Source organism: Lepidochelys olivacea (assembly GCF_965140295.1).
Source record: "Lepidochelys olivacea isolate rLepOli2 genome assembly, chromosome: 12".
Taxonomy (NCBI): domain Eukaryota; kingdom Metazoa; phylum Chordata; order Testudines; family Cheloniidae; genus Lepidochelys; species Lepidochelys olivacea.
Window position 1 is genome coordinate 10835613 of NC_140422.1, and position 22568 is coordinate 10858180.

Here is a 22568-nt window from a genome sequence, read left to right on the forward strand (position 1 = left end):
GATGTACAAGAGTAAATGTATCTGTAACCTCTGGAATTCAATTCTGTGTTTAAAGTACAATGTGATTCCTTTTGCATGCTTAAAAGCAGCCCAGGTAGAGATCAGAGATCCCAGGCCGAAGTCTACCCTATCCTATACCCTGTACAGCTGCCCTTGGTGCATGGGGTATAATCCAGGACAGATTTGGCTTTTCCCGGTGACCATGTCTTAAAATAGAGGATAAACCTGGAGTAGCAGTCAACAATTCCACAACCGCTCCTCCCTCAACCTTCTCCTTCAGTGAAATGGGTTCTGAAGTCCAGGATGGTGAGCTGTTGCTGAACTCAGAATGGCTTCTTTTCCCCCCTGCAGTCACTTCACTGTCAGTACTTATCTTAGTATGTATATCAAATAAAGTTGTATTCTATAAAATAAAGTCCCATTTTTATTTCCTGCTGTTCACAATTTGAGATGTGTTTAACGTAATGATTTTAAAAAATAAAGCATTAAACCGTTTATTCCCTTTAGTATGCTAGACTTCAACAGGAGTCTTTGATCTGTGGAGCCTACAGAGATGAATCACCAAAAGGTTGATTGCTTTAAGATGTAACAATTTATATTTTTCAATTCTGAAAAAATATAAACAGGTTAAAAATCTAATCGTATAGCCATGGTAACTGTTTTTACATTTTTAAAGAAAAATGCCTCTGACAATTTAATTATTGATCAAAATACAGTTGAAGCAAAAATAAATCAATATTCCTCATCAGATTTGTGATGTAAGCTGTTTATAGAGATAGTGTAAATGTGTTATAGACAGAAACTTGCATTATGTAAAACATTTTAATGCAAACACTATTCACTGTTGACTAGAGAGAACCAACCGTGTTTTTCTAATAGATTCTAAATTCTATTCTCTTATAGTTTAGTCACCTTGGAAGCTTATTTAAATAATTGGATTATGATTTCTTTTGCCTTTTAAAGCAGTTTAAAGCCAATAACTTCAAAAATAAATATAATGTGATTTTCAGTTGTGCAGTTTACATTTGGAAATCTCTGAAGAAAATAGAACAATTGCTAGTTGAATAGTTTGCCATGGAATTTTACCAAGGCTTTGGGAAATATCTTTATTCAGTAGAAGTCCTCATGCTATTCTCTGTAGTAATGGAACCAGAAGAAGTTTGGTAAACAAGAGCAAACAGTTAAAGGACAGTTCCAATTCCAGTTATACCTTACAGTACCACGATGTGTGACTATTGTAAGTATATTCTTCAAATAGAGTAGGTCATCACACTTTGAATCTGTGAATTACTGTGTTTCTTTACGTAGGCATGAGGTTAGCATAACATTGAGGTGCACTGGTATTTTTAAACAATAGGCTTGAATAGTTTTGTAGTGTCAAAATATTCCACAGTATGATGTCCAAGATTTTTGGCATACATACTGGCAAAGATTCAGGGTCAGATTCTGCTATCTTAATAGTATTAAGCAGTACTGTACTCATCAAGTAGCTCCTCTGAAATCAGTGAAGCTGTTTGTTGAGCACATACTACTTCCTGTGAGTATGGGAGCAGAATCTGGTCTGCGGATAAAGATTTTTGGGAGAGTGTCTGTATCTTCCTTCATGTCTGCAAAGTGCCTGATACAGGACTGAGGCTAAAATAATCATAAATACCAAGATCCTCTGGTAACTGGAGGGGGACAGAGAAGATGGAGATAATAAGTTCTATGCCTTTATCCTTTTACTTTTAAACCAAACTTGGAAAAAAATCAAGTAAAGATCAGCAATATTTTTTTGAGATGGGTAGGAGGAAACCATAACTGCCTGTTAAAGCTAACTTGCTGAACTCTGTTTGTGACTCTGAACACTGCTTTAATTTTTGCATCTGAACAATATCTAACTGGATTGCATTTGTTTGATCCCTATCTCTTTTATAAATGTGTATAGGAGGGTATAAGGTGGAGTCCAGTATCTTTTTCTGTATTTCTCAGACAAAATAGATTTTTAAAAATTCATTTACACACTATCACTTCAAACAAAGCTTTTGGAGAGTTTTGTAGTTTTCTCAAAAACAAATAGCAAGTTGGGAGTTTGCTACTAAGTTTCCACTTTGTATCAGAAAATACAGAATTCTGGAGATTAGATCACCCAACCAAAATTAACTCTTTTGCCAAGGGTTTGCTATTCCAATCTTAAATTTGCAGGCAATGTACTTGTACCTCTGCAGGCAGAATATTGAAACCACAAAGATTTGGTTTTATAATTGCTTTCACACATGTATATGTTTGAGTCTAAGTGATACTCCTGTCTAGGTTTGTATATGTAGACACTCCAGCTCTGTGTCTAATGACTAGTACAAGGGATCTCAAACTTCATTGCACTGTGACTCCCCTCTGACAAAAAAAATTACTACAGGACTACACAAGGGGAGACCGAAGCCTGGGCCCGCCCAAGCCCAGGCACCCTGGGTGGGGGGGCCAAACCAAAGCCTGAGCCCTGCTGCCCAAGGCAAGGACGCCAAGGCCAAAGCCCAAGGGCTTCAGCCCCAGGCAGGGGGCCTGTAACCTGAGCCCTTAACCCAGGGCTGGAGCCATTGGGCTTGGGCTTTGGCCCTGGGCGATGGGGCTCAAGCTTTGGCCTCAGACCCCGGCAAGTCTAACGCCAGCCCTGGCGACCCCATTAAAACGTGGTGGCGACCCACTTTGGGGTCCTGACCCACAGTTTGAGAGCCTCTGGACTAGTATAACTAGTATAACTCCGAACAGTAGAGCATGCTGGTCCCTGGTGTGCAGTCTGTCTTATGAAGGTGTCTTTCAGCAGACAGTGCATGTTTGTAATGGGGTACTCACAAGCAAAGCATGATCACAAATAAGGCATTTGGTTTTGTGTTTCTGGAGAGATAAATTTGTATTTGATGGATGGATAGACTACCACCGAATTTCTGACCGTCTAGTAAGTTGTCTCCTTGACAATCAGCAAGACCTAAATACAAAGATTGTTAAAACTTTATACAAGAGAGCCTCTTGTGTTGCAAAAATGTCATTATCTCCAAAACTCTTCAGTTTACTCCAAACTTTTAAAATTAATTCTACTCTGGACTAAGACAGGGTATGTGAAATTTGAGGTAGAATTGTTGGGCAGGAGAAGGTTAAAACAAGGACTAAAATTGGTGGAAGTTAGCTTCTAAATCGTCCCTTCTTACTGAAACTAGAGGTAGCTATTGCTGCTGGCTAGGACCAATGTGTCACATGCTCCTAGCTGACAGCTGTCAGTCACTAGTGCAGACATGAGTTCCCCATCTTGTGCCTGGAATCTACATATGCAGTCATCTCACATTGTAGACTGTAGGAAGTTGCCTTATCAGGTGAGTCTGGAAGGGACTCCCTGTAATTATGACATTAGAAGCTTTGCTGAGCTTGTCTTAGCCTGAGAAGCGTGTGTCTGGACATGTCTACACTACAGAGCCTTTGCTGGTATGTCTATGCCAGCAGAGGCCCTGAATGAAGATGCTGCAGAAGCTGACAGGAGTAGTTCTGCCAGCATAGGTACTCAACCTCCACAAATGACATTAGCTAAGATGACAGAAGTACTCTGTTGTGAGCACAGCTGTGTCTGCACCGGGGGTATGGCTGTGTCAGATAGGATACTCTCGTATAGGAGTTTGTGACACCCAGGGACCCCTTGATGCCAATTGGCAGAGAGCACAGGGAGTGTATAGAGTTTTACAGGGATCCCCTGGCTCACATATTTGCATAGTAGTTCACCAAAGGGTGAGGTCTGTACTGAGAGCCAGTAGCCCACTGGTTGTCATAATTGTGATGTGTATGTAAGGCTAATATTTAAGAAGCTATGTATATATACTGCAAACTCTGTTCTTAAGTAGGGCAGATCACCGGTGCCTTGGACTGATTCCTTTCAGGCAGGGGGTAACAGATGCTTATTTCCCTGTCTAGTCATTGTGTATTGTCAACTTCACAGTGGTGGTCTTATTTGCATATTGAGCCTGATGCTTATCAAAAGGTTGTGAAACTGACAAAAGAGGGAGGCCGGAGGGGGAAAAAAACAAAACAAAAACAATCAGCAACAGGTGTCCAGTTGGACAAAGGACTGTGCTGATATATCTGAGGGTACCAACAGACATCCTGCATCTTCCACTGACAGGGCGACTTGTCTCATGAACAGAAGATCACAGACAAGCCTGGCTTTAAAATGCTGAAAGGACTTTCGGTGAGCATTATTCTGTAAGATGGGGAAGCATCTAGTTAAGTAAGTCTAGGTTCTAGAATGCGTGTTATGATTTTATTTTATATGTAACCATTTATTTCCAGTATTTTTACTTGCATCCCTATACTTAGTGAAGATGAGTAAAAAATTATTTAACAATGAACATCTCTAAGCACTGTGTGTTAAATGAAATGGTGATCCGAGGTGTAACTGGTAAGCTGGCACATACTGCTCCTTTGGGATCAGCGGATCTGTGAATAACTGTGAGTGTTCAGTGGACCAGGAGCTGGACACTCCAGGGAGATGCTCGTGGGTAGGAGTGTGCTTATCGCTAACCTGTAGAAAGAGAGTGGGCCTGCTCAGGCCTAGAGGGGAGTATTTGTGTTGTCTGTGGACAGTGGAGTTGGGGAGCTGATCCCCTGGCAGGCACAGCAAGGCTTCCTCATGCTAAGGACAGGTGGCACTGAGGTGCCTCTCAGTCATGGGTACCCTGGGAAGCGTGATAGAGTGATTTCCCCCTCCCCCTTCTAACTGACATAGCTATGCTCGCAAAACTTTGTAGTTTGGAGAGAGCCTGACAATGTCGGTTCCTTTTGATGGGAATTGGGTGAGTGCCTGGGTCAGCTGGTCATGTCCAAATCATAGGACTTTTTAGGGACTTACACAGGCCGAAATTGGCAAACCTCTGCACAGAGCCTTCCATAACAAACTGTTATCACCTAATATATCTACCTAAGACTGAACACTTGCTCATACCCTTAGCAAAAAAAAAAAAAAAAGTACCATGTGGCGATGCCTGTCCTAATGCTAAGATATATTTCATGCTTCAGAATGTCAGCTGATCACATGTGGGGCTGAGAAAAGAATTTCTCCTAACCCCTTTCCTATCCCACATGTACAGAGGACTTTTTTTGTTTTTTTGTTTAATGTATTAGGTATTTCCCATTAACAGAGGCAAGGTAGTGGACTAATGCTCTATTCCGGTATGGCAAATACTGTGAAAATTACTTTGCATTGTACATTAGAAAATTACGCTACAAATGTGTTTGATTCTTGTTTTATAAAGGAAATGGGGTCAGTTTACATGGTCTTACTCAGGGCATTGGAAGCAAGCAAAAACCAGATAAAATGAGATCATTTTGGTGTTGTGGTTTAGAACACATCTAAAATGTGCAGATTGCTCAGGAAGAGTTGTTGTGCGGAAAGTGATTTTGGTCCACTGATGTATCTAATAGAGCAATTCAGTACTCCCAGTGAGAGTATAACAAATACATCAAACTGCCTCTCTGCAGCAGCCAAATCTAACTATTGATGGAGGTTAAAATAGGATGTCCTTGCAATGATCTTGACTGTAAACCTCTAAGCTTTTGGTTACTATTGGGGAAGTCTGCAGTATTTGAGAAGGGACAGAAGTGGGACCAAAAGTGTGGCTAACCATTGAACGAGTGGAAGAATACAGTTCAGAAGCCCATTTATAATTTACACGATCAGTAATTCGTGACTTCTGCATGCTCTTTCAAGCGGATGGAGCAAATGCTGTATACAAGAAGAAGAAAGTGATCCAGATGTGGTTTTGCTTTACCCTTATAATTTTGCAGAAGGTGGGCATCACGTGCTATTTCTGGCTGATTGTACTAGTTATTTCTGAAGATGTCGTAAGTGTAGCCACCCCTAAACGCTAATACTGCAATGAAACATAAATTTTCAGCCCATTAATGATACACTAATCATGTGAGCAGGGTCCAGGGAGAAGTAGGGGAATGGTTTTTCCACTTTTGTTTGGAGAAACCCTGGTTGGGGTAAGAGTGTTGGAAAAGTGATGAGAGGCCCGAAGGACTAAAGAGGGCAAAAGAGTTTGTCACTTGTTGGGTTCATACTTAATCTAATTTACATAAAAGCAAAAGGATCAATCACATGACTTTTATAGAGAAAAAGTGCACAGGCATTTCTACAGAAAGCATTAGAAATATTCCCAGAGATATTAAAAATGAACCCATATCCCATTCAGCAGATATTTCTGACAGTAGCATGTTGCAGCTACAAGAGAAACACAAAATCTAACTGTTTGTTGCAGAGGAGGGTTTCCTGAGGCTTCAAGCAGCAAAGGTACAGTTTAAGAAATGACCCACTAGCTCATTTTTAAAACTTCCAATCTACCAGAGCAACCCTAGAAGATAAATAATCAAGACAATTTAAGTACTGCATGAGACAAAGCTATAATAACTGTCTGAGAGAAAAATAGCCTCTTACAGCGTGGTCCAAAATTTTGAGGAACTAGGTGGGGCAGTATTTTTATTACAATTATCATTCACCACTGCAGACTGTCTGAAAACTGGTTTAAATAACAAGTGCAGTGAGTGGGTGGTTCTTTGAGTTTAGTCTCCAGTAGACACTTTCCTCTGTTTAAAAAGTCAAGAAACATCTCATGTCAGCTTCACACTCTGTTGCCAAACCGAGTGTTCTTATGGAATCTTGGGATATTTTGTCTTCTCGTAAAGCTAAGCTCCTGGAGAGGTGTGATTATGTGAGAATCTTTCACATTTTTAAAAAATGAACATTTCTAGTCCTCTAGGTGGTGGTAGAAATCTTGTAAATGTAGATCCTTGGAAGCTCAAAACCCAGAGGCAAATAAAACTGATTTTGAAGCCAGAGATTTTAAACAATCTCATACCATTTTTACAGGCATGATCCATGAGTTTTGAATGGTTGGGGTTTGCAATAATGTAGTCCGCTCAGGAGAGCCTAGTGAAAGGAGTCCAGAAGCTGTTACTGATTAAGATTTCAGTACATTGGCAGAACCATAAAAAGGAACATGCACAGCTCCTGGGCTTGCTTCAAAATCACTATAATTAAACTAGCCCATTTAAAAGATGATTTGGGGAACTTGTAATGCTAACAAATTACAGAAAACCTACCTGGCATTACCATCTCCATTTAGGAGAACTCTAAGATGACTTATTCAACCATTCTGACTTAAATTATTACATTCTCCCTGCTCCCTTCAGGTGGTAATTTACTTGTGGTTTTGATTATGTACATCTTAGAAATTAGGAGGCCCTGTTAAATGGGCTAGCTCCATTGACTATGCCAAGTTCTTGGGTTCTGAGAACCCTGGAGTCTCGAAACACAAGTTCCAATTTAATGAACTTCTGACAACTAATAGTTAAAGTACAGCTTTGAATTTATGCCTCTGGAGAACAGGCTATACTTCAGTTACGTCAGAACTAAATTATTTTACCTCCAGAAATCTGGGGGCTTCAGAGACCCTAGCCCTTTACCGTTTTTATCCAAAGCCTGTTTAAACTCATGCAGGCTCCATAGTCATCACAGTCTGAATCTTTTGCACTTTGGGTGGCAGCAAGCAGGGTGCTGCTCCTTCATGGATACCTACCAGTTAAAATGTTGCCATTCAAACCATTCTAAACAGAGAATACTTGCTTTGTTTTTAAAACACTTCAAATGATCGAGCCCTGTAGCCAAGTAACCATGTAAAACCACTGTGGTGTGGGGCCCTAAGTAAATAGTTCAATATAGAGGGATGGGAATCTAGTTTTGTAGCCTGCATTCTCCACCCCAAAATGAACTGCAACCTTTCAATGAAAAAAGAAAAGTTACTACCAGCAGGAGAAACTCACCTTACCTGATCACCCTGGTGACAGTCTGTACGGTAACACCCATTGTTTCATGCTCTCTGTGCGTATAAATCTCCCCACTGTATTTTCCACTGCATGCATCCGATGAAGTGAGCTGTAGCTCACGAAAGCTTACGCTCAAATAAATTGGTTAGTCTCTAAGGTGCCACAAGTCCTCCTGTTCTTTTTGCGGATACAGACTAACACGGCTGCTCCTCTGGAACCCACCTTTTCAGAAATGCTAGTTAATGATCTCTGCAGGACTTGGGATATAATGGTAATAGATGTGTTGTTAATGTAGGGTCTCTTTACTTGAAGAGTTCCAAAAAGTCTTATGTACTATGTGTGGATTGTAGACAGCTCTGGTAGTATTGCGTCTTAAAGTTGCTCAACACTTCTCATAAATCCCTGTGTTCAGTTGTTTATATCTCTGCCAAATTTCAACAATTTGGACTGAAATTTTCCAGGCTGAGTGACTGCCTCAGTTGGGATTTTTCTGAAAGTTTCAGACAAAACAGTTGAGCTGTTTGTGAGAATGAGGCTAGTGACAAAATGTTGTGCCCATATTAAAAAGTTCAGATGACATTTTCTTTGAAAAGCCTCTAGTGCCCCCAAAGCTTTAGAGCAGGGATTTGAACTTGGTGTGTGTGTGTGTGTGTGTGTGACTTTTGTGCCATGAATGTGTCTTGTGCTAGCTCCTTGAAAATCTGCCCAATTTTTTTTTTAAACCTTTAGAAAAATTTTTTTTTTTACACATGCTCAGATTTTACACCTGCACTTCTTAGATTTTTAGCAGCCGCATTCCCTGAAGATTCCGTCTGCACTGGGCATACCTTGAGCTAAACAGGACTTTCCCTGCAATTGAGCTGTTGCAGGCTCTGCTGGATCTGGGAACCTGAACTGACAGCAGAGAGGCTTTCTCCTGTGCTCTCAACCTGAATGCAAAGGAGACAAGTTAGATCGAAGGTGGGTGGGAGTAGATTGGAATGGAAACTGTGGCTGGAGGATGGTAGGTTAGGAGAGGGAATATTGGATGGGGAGTGGAGATGCGGGGACGTGGGAGGGAAGACAGCTCTGACTAGAAGTTGGGGTAGAAAGGGAGAACTGGGACTGGCTGGGTAAAGAGTGGGATAAGGAGCTGAGGATGACGGGAGATTAGGACTGGGAGCCAGTGTGGACATGTTTATGTTTCAACTGAAGGCCAGAGTTGTGGGGAGAGATGGATAGTATGAGGAGTTGGGAGTGATGGTGATGAAATTAGAAATAGCTGGGCAAGGGGACTGTGATAAGAAGCCACAGTACGGAAGAGATGGGACTGGGACAGGCACAGGTTGGAGGGCTCAAGGCAGAAGGTGGTCATGGAGGTGTGGAATGGGCAGAAGAATTTGTGTCTACTAGAGCACACTCCCCTCCAGATCCTGGAATGGAACTCAAGATTCCTGCGAGCAAATCTGTGAAACTAGCTGGCAAAGTTTATCAACTTTTAGTGCTGGTCCACATAGAGAATGGCAACATACTACTGCTACCAGTAACTCCATTAGTTCAAGTGGCAGAGGTCTGTGTGCTGGATCTGAAGGTTCAAGTCTTCCTGATGATATGTGTCTGTTGATGTGATGGCACCTGTTGAAGTCTAAACTTAATTCCAGCAGAAAAGGGCCACCCAATCCGTTGTTTTTGGTGGATAAAACAAACTGCTTTGCCTATATCTGAATATCTTTTTGCTAGTTGTTTAGCTTTTACTAACCAAAACAAGTGGACACACAATGTGTCTCTACTTTCCAGCAAACCAGCTGTGCTTTTTTCCAAACTCTTCCCCTGATGAGAATGGTGCTGAAATAACAAGATATGAACGGATTCTTTTCACTATAACAATTATCCAACTAAACATGTTGAATGTTTAAATACACTTGAAAGCATGTGATGCTGCACACAGATAGGAGCCTTCTGTTTAGCTTGCCAACTACTTATCCAATTGGGTGTAATTTTGTGAGACACGTCCAGGTTTCATAATATCAAAACAGATACCTTCACTTATGTAGTGCTAATTCAACAGAGGCTAACCCAGTTGATTTAAATTGGTTTAACCATAGTTGAATTAGTTGTAAGATGTAATTTTGAAGAAATGTTTTCAACTTCTCAATCTTCTGCTTTTTCTTACAAATTCAACATACAATTCCGTCTTTTAGCTTGTAGGGATATGTTCCTGTTAAGATGGTCTTTGATATTCTTTCACTTTCTTTGGTAATTTAGTTTTTTGAAATTAGTGACTACAATATCTTTTAGGTTATATTTGTTTTCTTTTTGGGATATGAACCTGTAAACACCTGTGCCTTGTGTATTGGACCTGGGAAACGCAGGGAATGCAATTCAGAGTGCTAAAGAAAAGATGTGAATTTAAGAAATGCTGGTCATCTACAGCTCCAATGGTAGTTGCAGATGCTGAGAATTTCTGAAAACCTGAACCATTGCTCAGTTGTGCAGAATATCACATCATTTTATGCTGCACTGCACTTAAGAAGTTTTAATACTGAAACTATTTTAAAACTTTCTTTAGGTCCTCTGTGCTATGCTAAATTTTCTTTCACATTGTACTGTATATAAAAACTATGAATTATTTGTTTGTACATTATCCAAATGTGCTAGATGCTAGTTTAGACTCTTAAGAAGAGTCTTTATCCCCCAAAGCCTGTAATTTTATATGAACAAAAACAACATGATGGGGAAGGGTTTAGTGCAGTGATGGGCAACCTGTGGCCCATCAGGGTAATCCACTAGTGGGCCGCGAGACAATTTGTTTACATTGACCATCTGCAGGCATGGCTGCCCGCAGCTCCTAGTGGTCGCGGTTCGCTGTTCCCAGCCAATGAGAGCTGTGGGAAGTGGCGGCCAGCATGTTTCTGCGGCCTGAGCCACTTCCCGCAGCTCCCATTGGCCAGGAACAGCGAACTGCGGCCACTGGGAGCTGCAGGTGGCTGTGCCTGTGGACAGTCAATGTAAACAAACTGTCCCACGGCCTGCTAGTGGATTACCCTGATGGGCCACAGGTTGCTCACCACTGGTTTAGTGCAACTGAGAAAGTGCATATTTACTTACAGAATTTAGAGTTTGCAATAAAATAGAAGGAAAATACTCTTTAGTTGATGTGGTATTATCTTAACTAGCCTGCAACAATTCTTACTAAATATTTTTTGAATCAGGCCGATTAGATCTATCTGATTTGTTTACTTATTGCTTAAAGAGAAAATTGTGTTACAAATCAGCAATAATCTCTAACTGTGAGTGATCTCAGGAACTGTCTTTTCTGACAGGTTTCAGAGTAACAGCCGTGTTAGTCTGTATTCGCAAAAAGAAAAGGAGTACTTGTGGCACCTTAGAGACTAACCAATTTATTTGAGCATAAGCTTTCGTGAGCTACAGCTCACTTCATCGGAAGCATCCGATGAAGTGAGCTGTAGCTCACGAAAGCTTATGCTCAAATAAATTGGTTAGTCTCTAAGGTGCCACAAGTACTCCTTTTCTTTTTGTCTTTTCTGATTAATCATAATACTCTACTAAAAAACGTAAAAAGGAAACTGTCAAGGTTATTAGGCCCAAGACATCATCTTGGCAGTAGTCCTACCTGTAAACTTCCCCTTGAGGCAGTTTTGTGTTACTCCTTGTCTTTTAAAAAAAAGATTACTTTCAACTCTGAAAGCAATATCAATGATGGTTTCAGTTTCTCTGTGTCATAGTAAATCAAACAACTAACACAGTTATGCCATTTTAAAATTATATGCTGAACAAAAACTGGGATTTTAAAAATTGAATAGAACAGCTGTTGTATAGAGCAATCTTCCTTGGGGAGTTGAGATGCTCCTCAGATTTTACCTCCATTCCAAACTTACCAAAAACTACTTCTTTATTCTCTCTGCAGGTCATGGCAACCATAAAGAAAACAGTCCTTTTCTCAACAGTTCTGAAGCTGGCAAGGGAAGCGATTATTATGATCGAAACTTGGCCTTGTTTGAGGTAAACTTTAATTTTGCTTTCCAGACCACTGGGCATGAGCATCCTTGACCTTGAGTTATGGAGAATAGGAGATGAGGTCTTTCTCTCTCTCCTGTGGAGGGAGGGGATGGAGTCTTCCAAAGCTACAACTGGCAGGTAGATGCCTAATTCCCATCTAAAGTCAAGCAGTCAGACACCTACATGCCATTCATACCTTTTAAAAATCTTTTTAAAGTGTTGAGTGGCCTTTGGTAGGTCAGGCCCGTTAACATACACTTATAATGCCACTGTCCCAGGCAGTGTCTGTGGGCGGTTGTTCGGCCGGTGATGTGTGGAGTAGAGAGCAGCTGGCATCCCAGGTACCATGCACTCACGTGTAACTGTCTCTATCTCAGCCTCTCAGCTGTCAGGACCTAGTGCCAGAAGGCTGAAGATTGGGAACATGGGTTCCAGAGATTGGGAACAAGGAATGACAGGAGCTACTGATTAGGGAAGGGTGGGAAAAAATAGCATGTTTGGGCTCTGATGCCCAGGAGGCTCTAAAGAGCCCAGAAGATCAGGTTCAATACAGCAGCACCACACTGACCCAGTCTACCAGCATCTGCCATTATTCGCTTTTGCCAGCTAGCTGGATGGTGGCTTCTCCGATGCCCAACTCCTTTTCTTGGCAGTGTATGATAGTGTGCCTCTTCACCCTTTAGCAAGTTTGACATGCTGAGAGTATGTTCTGAGGTTCACGCAGAATGGAGGAGGAGTAACTTCATACCAGTACCACTTTTTTGTCTGCAGATTAGTTGCTCTGGCTTGGTTTTTTTTGTTTTTGTTTTTGTTTTGCATGGCTGGGTTAGCAGGGCATTGATTTACATGGTGAAAGCCATATTTTTATAATGGAAAGCTCTATAAATGAAGGCCAAAATTAAGTGCCAAAAGTTGGTTATTTAGGAGTCCTAATTTTCAGTGGTCCTGAGTACCTCCAGTTCCTATCAACTCCAATTATAAGTGTGGCTGTTCAGTGCCTCTGAATCAGGCTACACAGGTGGCTAACTTTAGGCAGTCATCTTTGAGTGTGTGTGTGTATTTTGTTTAAAGAGGTAATTCCAGGGCCCTAATATAATTGTAAGAACCCATTAATCTTCCCATTTGCTTCCAGTTTTCTCCTGTCACTGCATGTTGTTTGTGCCACTCCCATAGAATCCAAAGAAGCAAGAACCCTCGACTTTTTCTTGAAGGGAGAATTCTCAGCCCTCCATCCAGATGCTTCAGTTCATGAGAAAGCATGTTCCAAGCTTTCTTAAGCACTCGCTTTCCCAACAGGCCATTTAGATTAGCTGCTGCTGAGCAGCTGCTCCATCAGGTCACAAAAGCTCCATTTTAGCACACCCTGTTTCCACAGTGACAACCCATCATGTAGAGGCTTGTGCTAAGGAAGTCTAGTGCCAGTAAGATAGAACCAGTCACAATGCCTGCCTCCAATTCCTGCCACTCTCGCTCTGAGCAGAACCTTCACTGAGACTTCATGCTAGTTCATGGACAGATAACAGATGTTTGCTTCTCTCAAAGGCATGTCTTCCAGGAAAGATATCATAATCTGCCTGAGGCTGGAGTTTTGCTTTTGAGCAGAATCAGGTGTGTTGTGGATGGCTGTGTTAGAACGAAGGGACTTGGTATATTTGCAGGGCCTGTGGGTCTATGTGGCTGGTAAATTATGATTGCTGAGATTGGTGTTGGTGAGAATGTTGGCTTCACTGGTGACTTCCCTAATTTTTAGTTATTGCGCTTGAGAAAGGGTAGGGTAGGCGCTTGAGAAAATTTAAACCTGACAGGCATGCTCTGCGTGTGGGGCAGGCACAAGGGAAGGCGCAGAACAGAAAGTTCAGAACAACAGAACTATTTTAAGGATCTTTAGGAGATAATGCAGGAAAGAATACGGAGCGAAGGCAGAGAAGAGAAGCTGTAAGAGTAATCAGAGCACTCTCTAAACACTTTGCAAAAGATCCCAGCTGGTATAAAAATGAGACAAGTGGCTCACTCCTGCCATACTGCTCCAGAAGACAGGATGAAGCTGCAATACGGGAATGTGCCTGCTTGCCGCTCCTCGAGCGCATTGGTGCAAAGTACCAACACATGGGCTTTCCCCACCCTCAAAGACAAGCACAGGGTAAGAGGGATCCTGCTGGATGTGGGGAATTTAGGGAGAGGGGATCGCGAGAACCTTCATACAGTCAAACAAAACATACCGATTTTGGGAGGCTTATCTAACCTCAAACCTCTCGGAGGCCCTGGATTAGGATATTGATATTAAATCTACCAGAATGTGCCCATAACACTGCAATAGCTGGGACTCTGGGTACCAGATCTCTGGTTTATTTGAAGAATTGTCCCTGAAAATGTTTTTTTAATGTTAACCCAAGATATGCATATTAGCCAACTGTAAATCATTCACTTTCCTGCAATCATGGAGTTCAGAGCTCTTTTTTTCTAAGACAGCTTTCAAAACCCAAATGTCCTCTAGCCAGATCAGACAAAATTAATATTTCATTTATTCTACTGCAGCCTCTTTCAGTGAGTTTATCACCAGCTCCAGCCCTGCCAAGAAGGTATATATCCACCCCTTCTTTCTGACTGCTTTGGCTTACATAAGTTGTTTTCCTCCACAGGAGGAACTGGATATACGACCAAAGGTATCTTCTCTACTTGGTAAGTTGGTCAACTACACAAATCTCACTCAGGGAGCCAAAGAACATGAGGAGGCAGAAAGTGCTGAAGGTTCAAAGAGGAAAGTTTCAAAAGTAAGTAGAACTTCTCTCAATGGCCAGCTTGTAACTGAGATTGCTTGTGTGTGCAGTTGGAGAGTTCTGAAATTCCTTGTGCTTCGTCACCATTTCTGAATACGGATCTAATCCTCTTCCCCCCACCCCTGCCATGGAAGCCATGACATGACATTGCTTCATTGGCAGCAGAACTGGGCCCCAAATGAACACAGTGAGTTGCTTGTAATTTCTTGTTTCTAGACTGAAGCTGTTTTCCTCAGAAAATCAGAGGTGAAGTAATGCTTAAGCAATCTAGCCACTCCAGTGCACTTGGATAGTCTTAGTATGTATTATTCTCAGGAAGTTTGATTAAGTAGGTCACAATGTCACAAAAATCATGCATTTAAGTCTTACAACCTGTTTCTGCCACGATTATTCACCTTAAATAGAAACATAGTCTGTGAGTTGTCACACTGATTTCAAAACCATTTTTAGAGGCAGAAGTGTGTGTGTTTAGGCTTCCTGTTTGAGCCCCATTTCTAATAACACTCTAGCAGGTGAGATTTAGTGGCCTGATCTGAGGGTGCTGTGCACCAGCAGCTCCCTTTATTTTTTGTAGGGGCTGCAGTTGTCCAGTGTCTCTGAAAATGAAGCCATATGCCTCAACAGGGTACTAAAAATCAACACATTAAGGCTAAACTTCCTATTTAAAGGTCTTGCTGCTTTGCTTGCTGGTTTTCAAGCAAAGGTTCAGCAAAAGGTTTTCAAGTAAACTGCTGTGAAACTTGAACAGTGCAGATTTATTGTCATCCTGTGTTGCCATATATACAGAAGTCTTGACCCACTGAAACAAGACAGAGGCAAAAAGAAAAGGAGTACTTGTGGCACCTTAGAGACTAAGCTTATGCTCAAATAAATTGGTTAGTCTCCAAGGTGCCACAAGTACTCCTTTTCTTTTTGCGAATACAGACTAACACGGCTGTTACTCTGAAAGACAAAGGCAGTAACACTGAAGATTGCCAATTCACTTTCAAAGGGAATGCACATTAATCCATGCCAAAAGTCTGATTCCAGCACCCTCACTCCACATGTAGTCCCTTCTGATTTCAACAGAGTCACCAAACCCAACAGGTGTTAAAAACATTAGTTTACTCTAATCTGGGACCACAGGTATTAAAATGTCTCAATTTTGTGGTTATTATGGTATCGCTAAAGGACAGAGTTAGGTTATTTCGGTGTCTGTGCATTTTAATACCTTAACATATATGGATTCCCTTTTAGGCATAACTTTAACTAATATATATATAAGTTAAGGTTATGCCTAAAAGGGAATATATATCAGTTTGTTTGTCTGGACATAATACTAAAATCAAGCATGAGCTGTTGTCTTTTCCTGTGAATTTATTGGATTGCCTAATTTCAACTGATTATTCAGTCTGTTCTTCCTAAAAAATTGGGAGAAATTACTCTAATAAAGAATGTAGGGAAATAGGGTAGGGTAAATCCTTAACTTTTTGAAATGACACCTTTTTTGGCCATTGTTAGTGTTATTTAAAGATGGTTTATGATTAAATGACACCTCACACTGGTATTCTACACTGGCCATCTGGAAGCTAGCCATTTATTTTCCCTTTGGAAAAGACTTCAGAGAATTTGGTAGCTGGTTCCAGCCTCAATGGGGAAGAGATTAGGCAATGATAGGAAGCCGAGAAGGTATTATTAGTCCCTAGCAGAGTAATTCATGGTGGTGTCAAATATTCTGTATTTAGATACTGCATATATAGTGTAACCCACTTAGGCTTGGTCTACACTACCACTTTATGTCAGTATAACTACGTCACTTGGGGTGTGGAAAATCCCCTGAAGGATGTAGTTATACTGACCTAACCGCTGGTGTAGACGGCACTATGTGACGGGAGGGCTTCTCCCGTTGATGTAGCTACCGCCTCTTAGTGAGGTGTAGTACCTATGCTGATGGGAGAAGGTCTTCTGTCCACACAGGTAGTGACTTTGCTAAGTGCTCCAGCGGCGCAGCTGCTGTGCAGTAAGTGTAGACAAGCCCTTAAAGTGAACTTGTGTATAGTGAAACTCCATCTGGGCGATAACAATAAGGGTATGGCTACACTGGAAACTTCAAAGCGCTCCCGCGGCAGCGCTTCAAAGTGCGAGTGTGCGAGCGCCGGGAGGGAAACTCTCCCAGCGCTCCTGGCAATCCACCTCCACGAGGGGATTAGCTCCCAGCGCTCGGAGCCTGTCTACACTAGCGCTTTAAAGTGCTCTGACTTGCTGAGCTCGGGGTGATTTTTCGTAAGTGTAGCCAAGCCCTAAGTCTCAGTTGTCCCATTTTAAGCTATACTGTTGTGGTTTGTGGTCCTGCCATGGTAGAATTTGACATGGTTAAAGCACATTTTGTTCTCATTGTATGGGTAGGAGTGAACTTTTTGAAAACAAACAAACAAAAAAAACCACTGTTCCTGCATTAGCCTCTGGCGCATCTGTTTTCACAGTGTTAAATTTTTGTATTGTAATCTCTGGGTAACTCAAATCTTTTGAAAACATTACCCTGAACTAGTGTTTCAGTACACGGTGTATGCTGGAACTCCAGTTAGTGAATTTCTGCCTAGAGTGTCTGTCTTTTGTGAAGGACACTACAGTAAAGGTCCCACTGTGTGTAATCTAAATTAATTGTAGTTGGCATGGGGGGAGGAATTCAAATAACATTAAAGCTGTGAGGATGTCAGATGTCATTTGGAATTTAAAACTAGGGAGTTGAATACAGACATGAAATTCTAATTCAAGTCACCAAAAAGGAATGCAAAATCATGGGCAGAGACAATGGAGGTCCCCTGCATTGAGAGAGCCTCCAGAAACTGTGGAAATGGGATTTTCCTACAGGCTTCCGGTTTTTATTTTAAAAAGTTTCTAGTTCTCCTTTTGAAGTGTAAATACTGACACAAGGAAACAGTAGCACCGAGGCATGAAATCCCCACTTATCTTGATTGGGAGTTAAATTTTGACACTCTGCTATTAAATATTAGCATTGTTAACTGATTTGTTGCTGGATGATACACCAGATACATCCAGCAAATGTACTTACCTAGTACGGCTGAAAGTAAGTTGCATGTGTTGACATGTCAGTCATTTGAATTATGCAATGTTGTAGCTATGTTAGTCCCAGGATATTAGAGAGAGAACTTATTTTTCCAATAAAAGATATTATCTCACCCACCCTGTCTCTTCAGTCATTTGAATTGACATTCCATAGGGAAATGCTGGAACAGGAATATGAGCTTTCTTTTGGTTTGGACTTTGTGAATCTCTGTTGCCTAGCTCCTTAAAATCTCAATATGTGTTGTTAGATGCATGTTGCAGGTGTGAATTTTTAATGGTCTGGCTTTTCCACCTCCTCATCTAATATGCCTAAATTGATCATTGGATGTGCCATGCCAAGCTGCATGAATAATGTAGTCTTTTCTGTAAATAAAAATTATATCTCCACAAACTGCCAACAGAGGACAAATCTCTCAGTGAATTCTGCTTCCTGCTATGCTTGTCGGTATCAACCGGTTTAACCAGAGCCATATTAGCACAGGCAGACTCTCCTTTCCAAAATCACTGCCACTTAAAATCAAAAAACCCACTTGTATGCAAATGCAAAGTATTAAAGACCTGTGAATGGCAGACATGGAAAGATAATCGTATGCTTAAGCTGCTAGATTATGTGGTGCTTTCGGCTTTGAAGACAATTTTGCGTCCTGCTGGTCTTACTGAAATTACAAGATTGAAGGAAACCTGAAAATTTTTCACAAACACTTGCAGTGTGGAAAATACAGTATATGGAATTTCTGTCCAGAAAAAAGAAAAGAAAATCCCCTATAGAAAACCTGCTCAGTTGTGAAAGTGTCAAGAACAGACAAACTTAAATGGAGTATGGCTCACTGTAACTATTTCACCTTGCTTCAGTATTGCCATAAGTTTTTCGTATTCAGTGTTACGTTGTTTTGTAGCTCCTCGCTTTGTGCGCTTGTCTACACTTACATTTTGTCGCGCTCTACCTTGCTGGCTCGGGGGTGTGAAAAAATCACCCTCCTGAGCACAGCAAGTCTGAGCGCTTTAAAGCGCTAGTGTAGACAGGCTCCGAGCTCTGGGAGCTGGCCTCCCAGCGCTCGGAGCTCATCCCCTCGTGGCAGTGCTTTGAAGTTTCCAGTGTAGACATACCCTGTGTTAAGATACATTATCAATTACCCTCTCTCTGTTTAAGAGGGCAGCAGGGGTTTTGTTTTGCTTTTTAGGTTAGTATGAATACTGTCTGTAGTAAAGTACTGACACAGTTATGACACAGTTATGGTGCTTCAAACACCAGGTTAGACAAACATCTGTCAGGGATGGTCTGGATAATACTTAGTCCTGCCGTGAGTGCAGGGGACTGGACTAGAAGACCCCTCGAGATCCCTTCCAGACCGATGATTCATGAATAATAAAACTCCTACTTCCCATATTGGAGATCAAATGAACTACTTCAGCTTCTACATTGTAACTGGGCAGTTCAGCTTTATGCAAATGTCTGTTATGGCTTTTGGGGCTGCTCTGTGGCATCATCAGTTACTTATATTGCGTGGCTGGTAATGGCAGTTGTCAATTTCTTTGGGCCCTGCAGCCAGTTGTTTGGAAAACCAATCAGGCTAGCACAAGGGGAGTGGTGTCCTTTAACTCAAATCAATAACTTGCGTCAGTTACGTGTTTGAAGCTGATCAAAGTGGATACCACACATGTGGAAGCATGGGCTGCCTGGCTGAAAACAGATAATTTTCATAGAAGATATGAGGGTTTTTTTTACCATTTGCCGATTGTCAGTATGTCTGCTTGAAATATCTTATTAGCTCCGTGCAAACTTTAGAGTAGTATTTCAATTTTCCCTTTTGGTACTGACAAGTCTGTTTTTGGTATAATATTGCCCTTGCTATTTCTGATTGCCTTCTATTGACTAGTTTCAGAGTAACAGCCGTGTTAGTCTGTATTCGCAAAAAGAAAAGGAGTACTTGTGGCACCTTAGAGACTAACCAATTTATTTGAGCATGAGCTTTCGTGAGCTACAGCTCACTTCATCGGATGCACATCCGATGAAGTGAGCTGTAGCTCACGAAAGCTCATGCTCAAATAAATTGGTTAGTCTCTAAGGTGCCACAAGTACTCCTTTTCTTTTTGCTTCTATTGACTAGTTTCATATAACCGTTTACAATAGTGGCATCTGCTGATATAAGAGGATGTAGAAAAGGGCTCAGTCACTGCAAATCACTGATAGAAATGTTTTGCTGGTGCAAGCTGTTCTCCTGCTTCATGTCTTTGTTTGCGGCATTTTTATTTGGGTACAGAAACCAACAACCCAGTGACGACTTATGTCTGAGGTGCACTTAGTAATGCTGTGATTTGGGCATCTCTTAAGCTGTACTGCTTTGCCATTCTCAAAGTATACAATAAATGCACAATGTTTTCCCTTTACGACTGAGATTGTAACTTGGTGTAGCAGAGGCTGCAGAGGGAGGGGGAAGAGGAACCAGAGCAAGAGAGTTGAGATGCCAATCAGAGAAGAGGAGGTGGAAGTAGGAAATTGCCAGTCAGGGGGAAAGGGGTGGCCCAAGCTACTGTAAAGCACACAAACAATGCGGGGTGAAGGTGTTGGGACCAGGGAGGAGTGCAGTACTGAGCCTCAATTTGATTGTGTTAGTGCTCTGAATGAATGGGGAGGGGGAGATAGTCAAGTAAACCAAAGGCAATTTTACTCACTGTTCTGTCATTGTGAAGTTTAATTTTCTAGCCAAAGGAGAGTAGACTGCGTTGCAGCTTTGAGCTCTGCAAATTTAATGGCAGCTGCTACAAGTTATCTTTTTTTATAGTATTGCAACCCCAAGCGTTGAAAAATTGTGACCCAGGCACTCCAGAACATGAGATTTTCTAAAACGATAATTTTTTGGTCGTTATTTGCTGGGCTACAAGAAAAACACCTCAAAGGCTGGGAGTTGACAACGCTGTTAGGGGTGATTTGGACTGAAAGCTTCAATATGGACTGAAAGCTTCAACATGCTCTGTTAAAACCTTGCAGTTGTAAACTTAGCTCCTGCTGCCACAGCCAGGCAGTCTAGTTTGCAAATCAATCCTTGAGTTATACACTACATTTCAAACATGTTCAAATGCAAATTATATGCACACAGATTTGGTTGAAGTTTTAAAAACCTTGAACAATATCAAGCACCTCATACCATCCTGGTTTCTGGAGGGGAAAAAGGAGTGAGTATTTAAAACAAAAGCCAGAATTAGCAGAGGAAATGATGCAGGCCTTGGGGCAAGTAAACAAAAGTAGTATGCTAGGGAATTAGTACAGTGAAAATTCTCGGAAAGTTAGATCTCTTGGTTTCATGTCAAAGACTAAATGTTTTGTGTAATTTACATACAGCATGACAACCTTTCTGGTCATTCTAATTAGATGCTTTCTAAGACATTTCTCTTGTTAGTGAGCGTAAGACCTTTAAAATAAAGTATCTGAATAGACATACATTTTTTTATCCAGATTGTCAGACTGAGTGGGGATACTAAAATGTGAGTGTAATGTACCAGATTGTGCTTCAGAGCATGCAAGGGCAGTTAATTTCAAATCAGAGACATTAGTATGGTATCTGGAAGTCTTTGGATCTTTGCACATTCAGTCCAATGAATAGAGACCACCTTACATAGCACCCTCCTAGATTTAATATCTACACAATTTAAGATAAAACAGTAAAGGAAGGAAGCGTCTAAGAATATTCTCATAATTTTTTTTCCGAGAGCCTTGTAACAAATAATTTGAACAGCTCTTCCAATGAGTGTTCAGCTTTTTTGAAATTTGAATTAGGGCACTTCTAATTAGGATGTCTGTACACAAGCACAGCTTCCATTAGCATCATGGGACAATGATCTCTTGCTTCTTCATACACACTAAGGAAAAGCCAAAACATATTTTCATAGTGGGCCACATTGATTCTGTTAGTGCTGTAGTACAATAACTATTTGCTACACAAATGATAGCTTTTTTGTCTGATGGACCTGGGTGCAGCAAAGTAACAGTTATTGACTGCATCATTAATCAGCCACATTCTGGCAGCCTAATAGAACAGAACAAGTAGCTACCCCTTCCCACTCCCTCCCACCCCCTGCTCCAAACAGTCCACACAAATTGCAATGGCTAAAAAATTACTTGGGTTGGCTTGAGTTACAGAAGGAGCTCAAAATAAACATCACAAAATCCAGTCTAAGACTCTTTAGACTTGGTCTCTCCCCCTCCTGCCTCCCAAATGTCTCCTTGAGAATTGCTCAGCCCATGCTCTAAGGCCTGGTCTTCGCTAGAAGTGTGGAGCTACCTCACATTAGCAACGTGATGCAAAATCCTATTGAAAACAAGGCAGTTGGTAGTTTCAGTGTTTGGGGAGGGGTGGGGGCAGCGTGCAGAGCTGCCTAGCCGCACCTCTGCCTAGGAGCAGCAGAGACATGTTGCCGCTTGCAGGAAGCTGCCTGAGGTGAGCAGCGCCCGGATCTGGCACCTTGAAACCCCCCCTGTGCCCCAGTTCCCTGCCCCAAGCCCTCTCCTACAGCCAAACTCCCTCCCGGAGCCCACGCCCCGCACTCGCTCCTGCACTCCGAATCCCTCATGGCCATTCCTCCGCCTAGGAGCAGTAGGAACATGTCACCACTTTTGGGGAGTCACGCGGAGCCAGGTAGGGAGCCTGCCGGCCCCGAGCCAACCGGACTATAAACTGGACTTTCAATGAAGATCAGAAATGGCGGTTTATAGAGCTTTCCGGTTGGTAAAGTGCTGGATAACACAGCTTTTACTGTACAAAGAGAAATTTAAAGATATGGAAAATGTATGGCACATTTCTCAAAGCTGTTTCCAAATCTTTTGGTAGTTGTAACTGGAAACACACTGAACTTGTTGGGATAAACCTGTTCTTTACTTAGATTGTA

General features: G+C 41.6%; 1 protein-coding gene across 1 annotated transcript in view; it reads left to right on the plus strand.

The window, feature by feature from the left end:
- SLC12A4 (solute carrier family 12 member 4) overlaps positions 1 to 22568 on the plus strand; it is a 75368-nt gene that overhangs the window by 18143 nt on the left and 34657 nt on the right. The window contains exons 2-3 of the mRNA XM_084644822.1: positions 11750 to 11844; positions 14481 to 14612. Of these exons, the coding sequence (XP_084500948.1) occupies positions 11750 to 11844; positions 14481 to 14612 (227 nt within the window). The remainder of the gene's footprint in view (positions 1 to 11749; positions 11845 to 14480; positions 14613 to 22568) is intronic.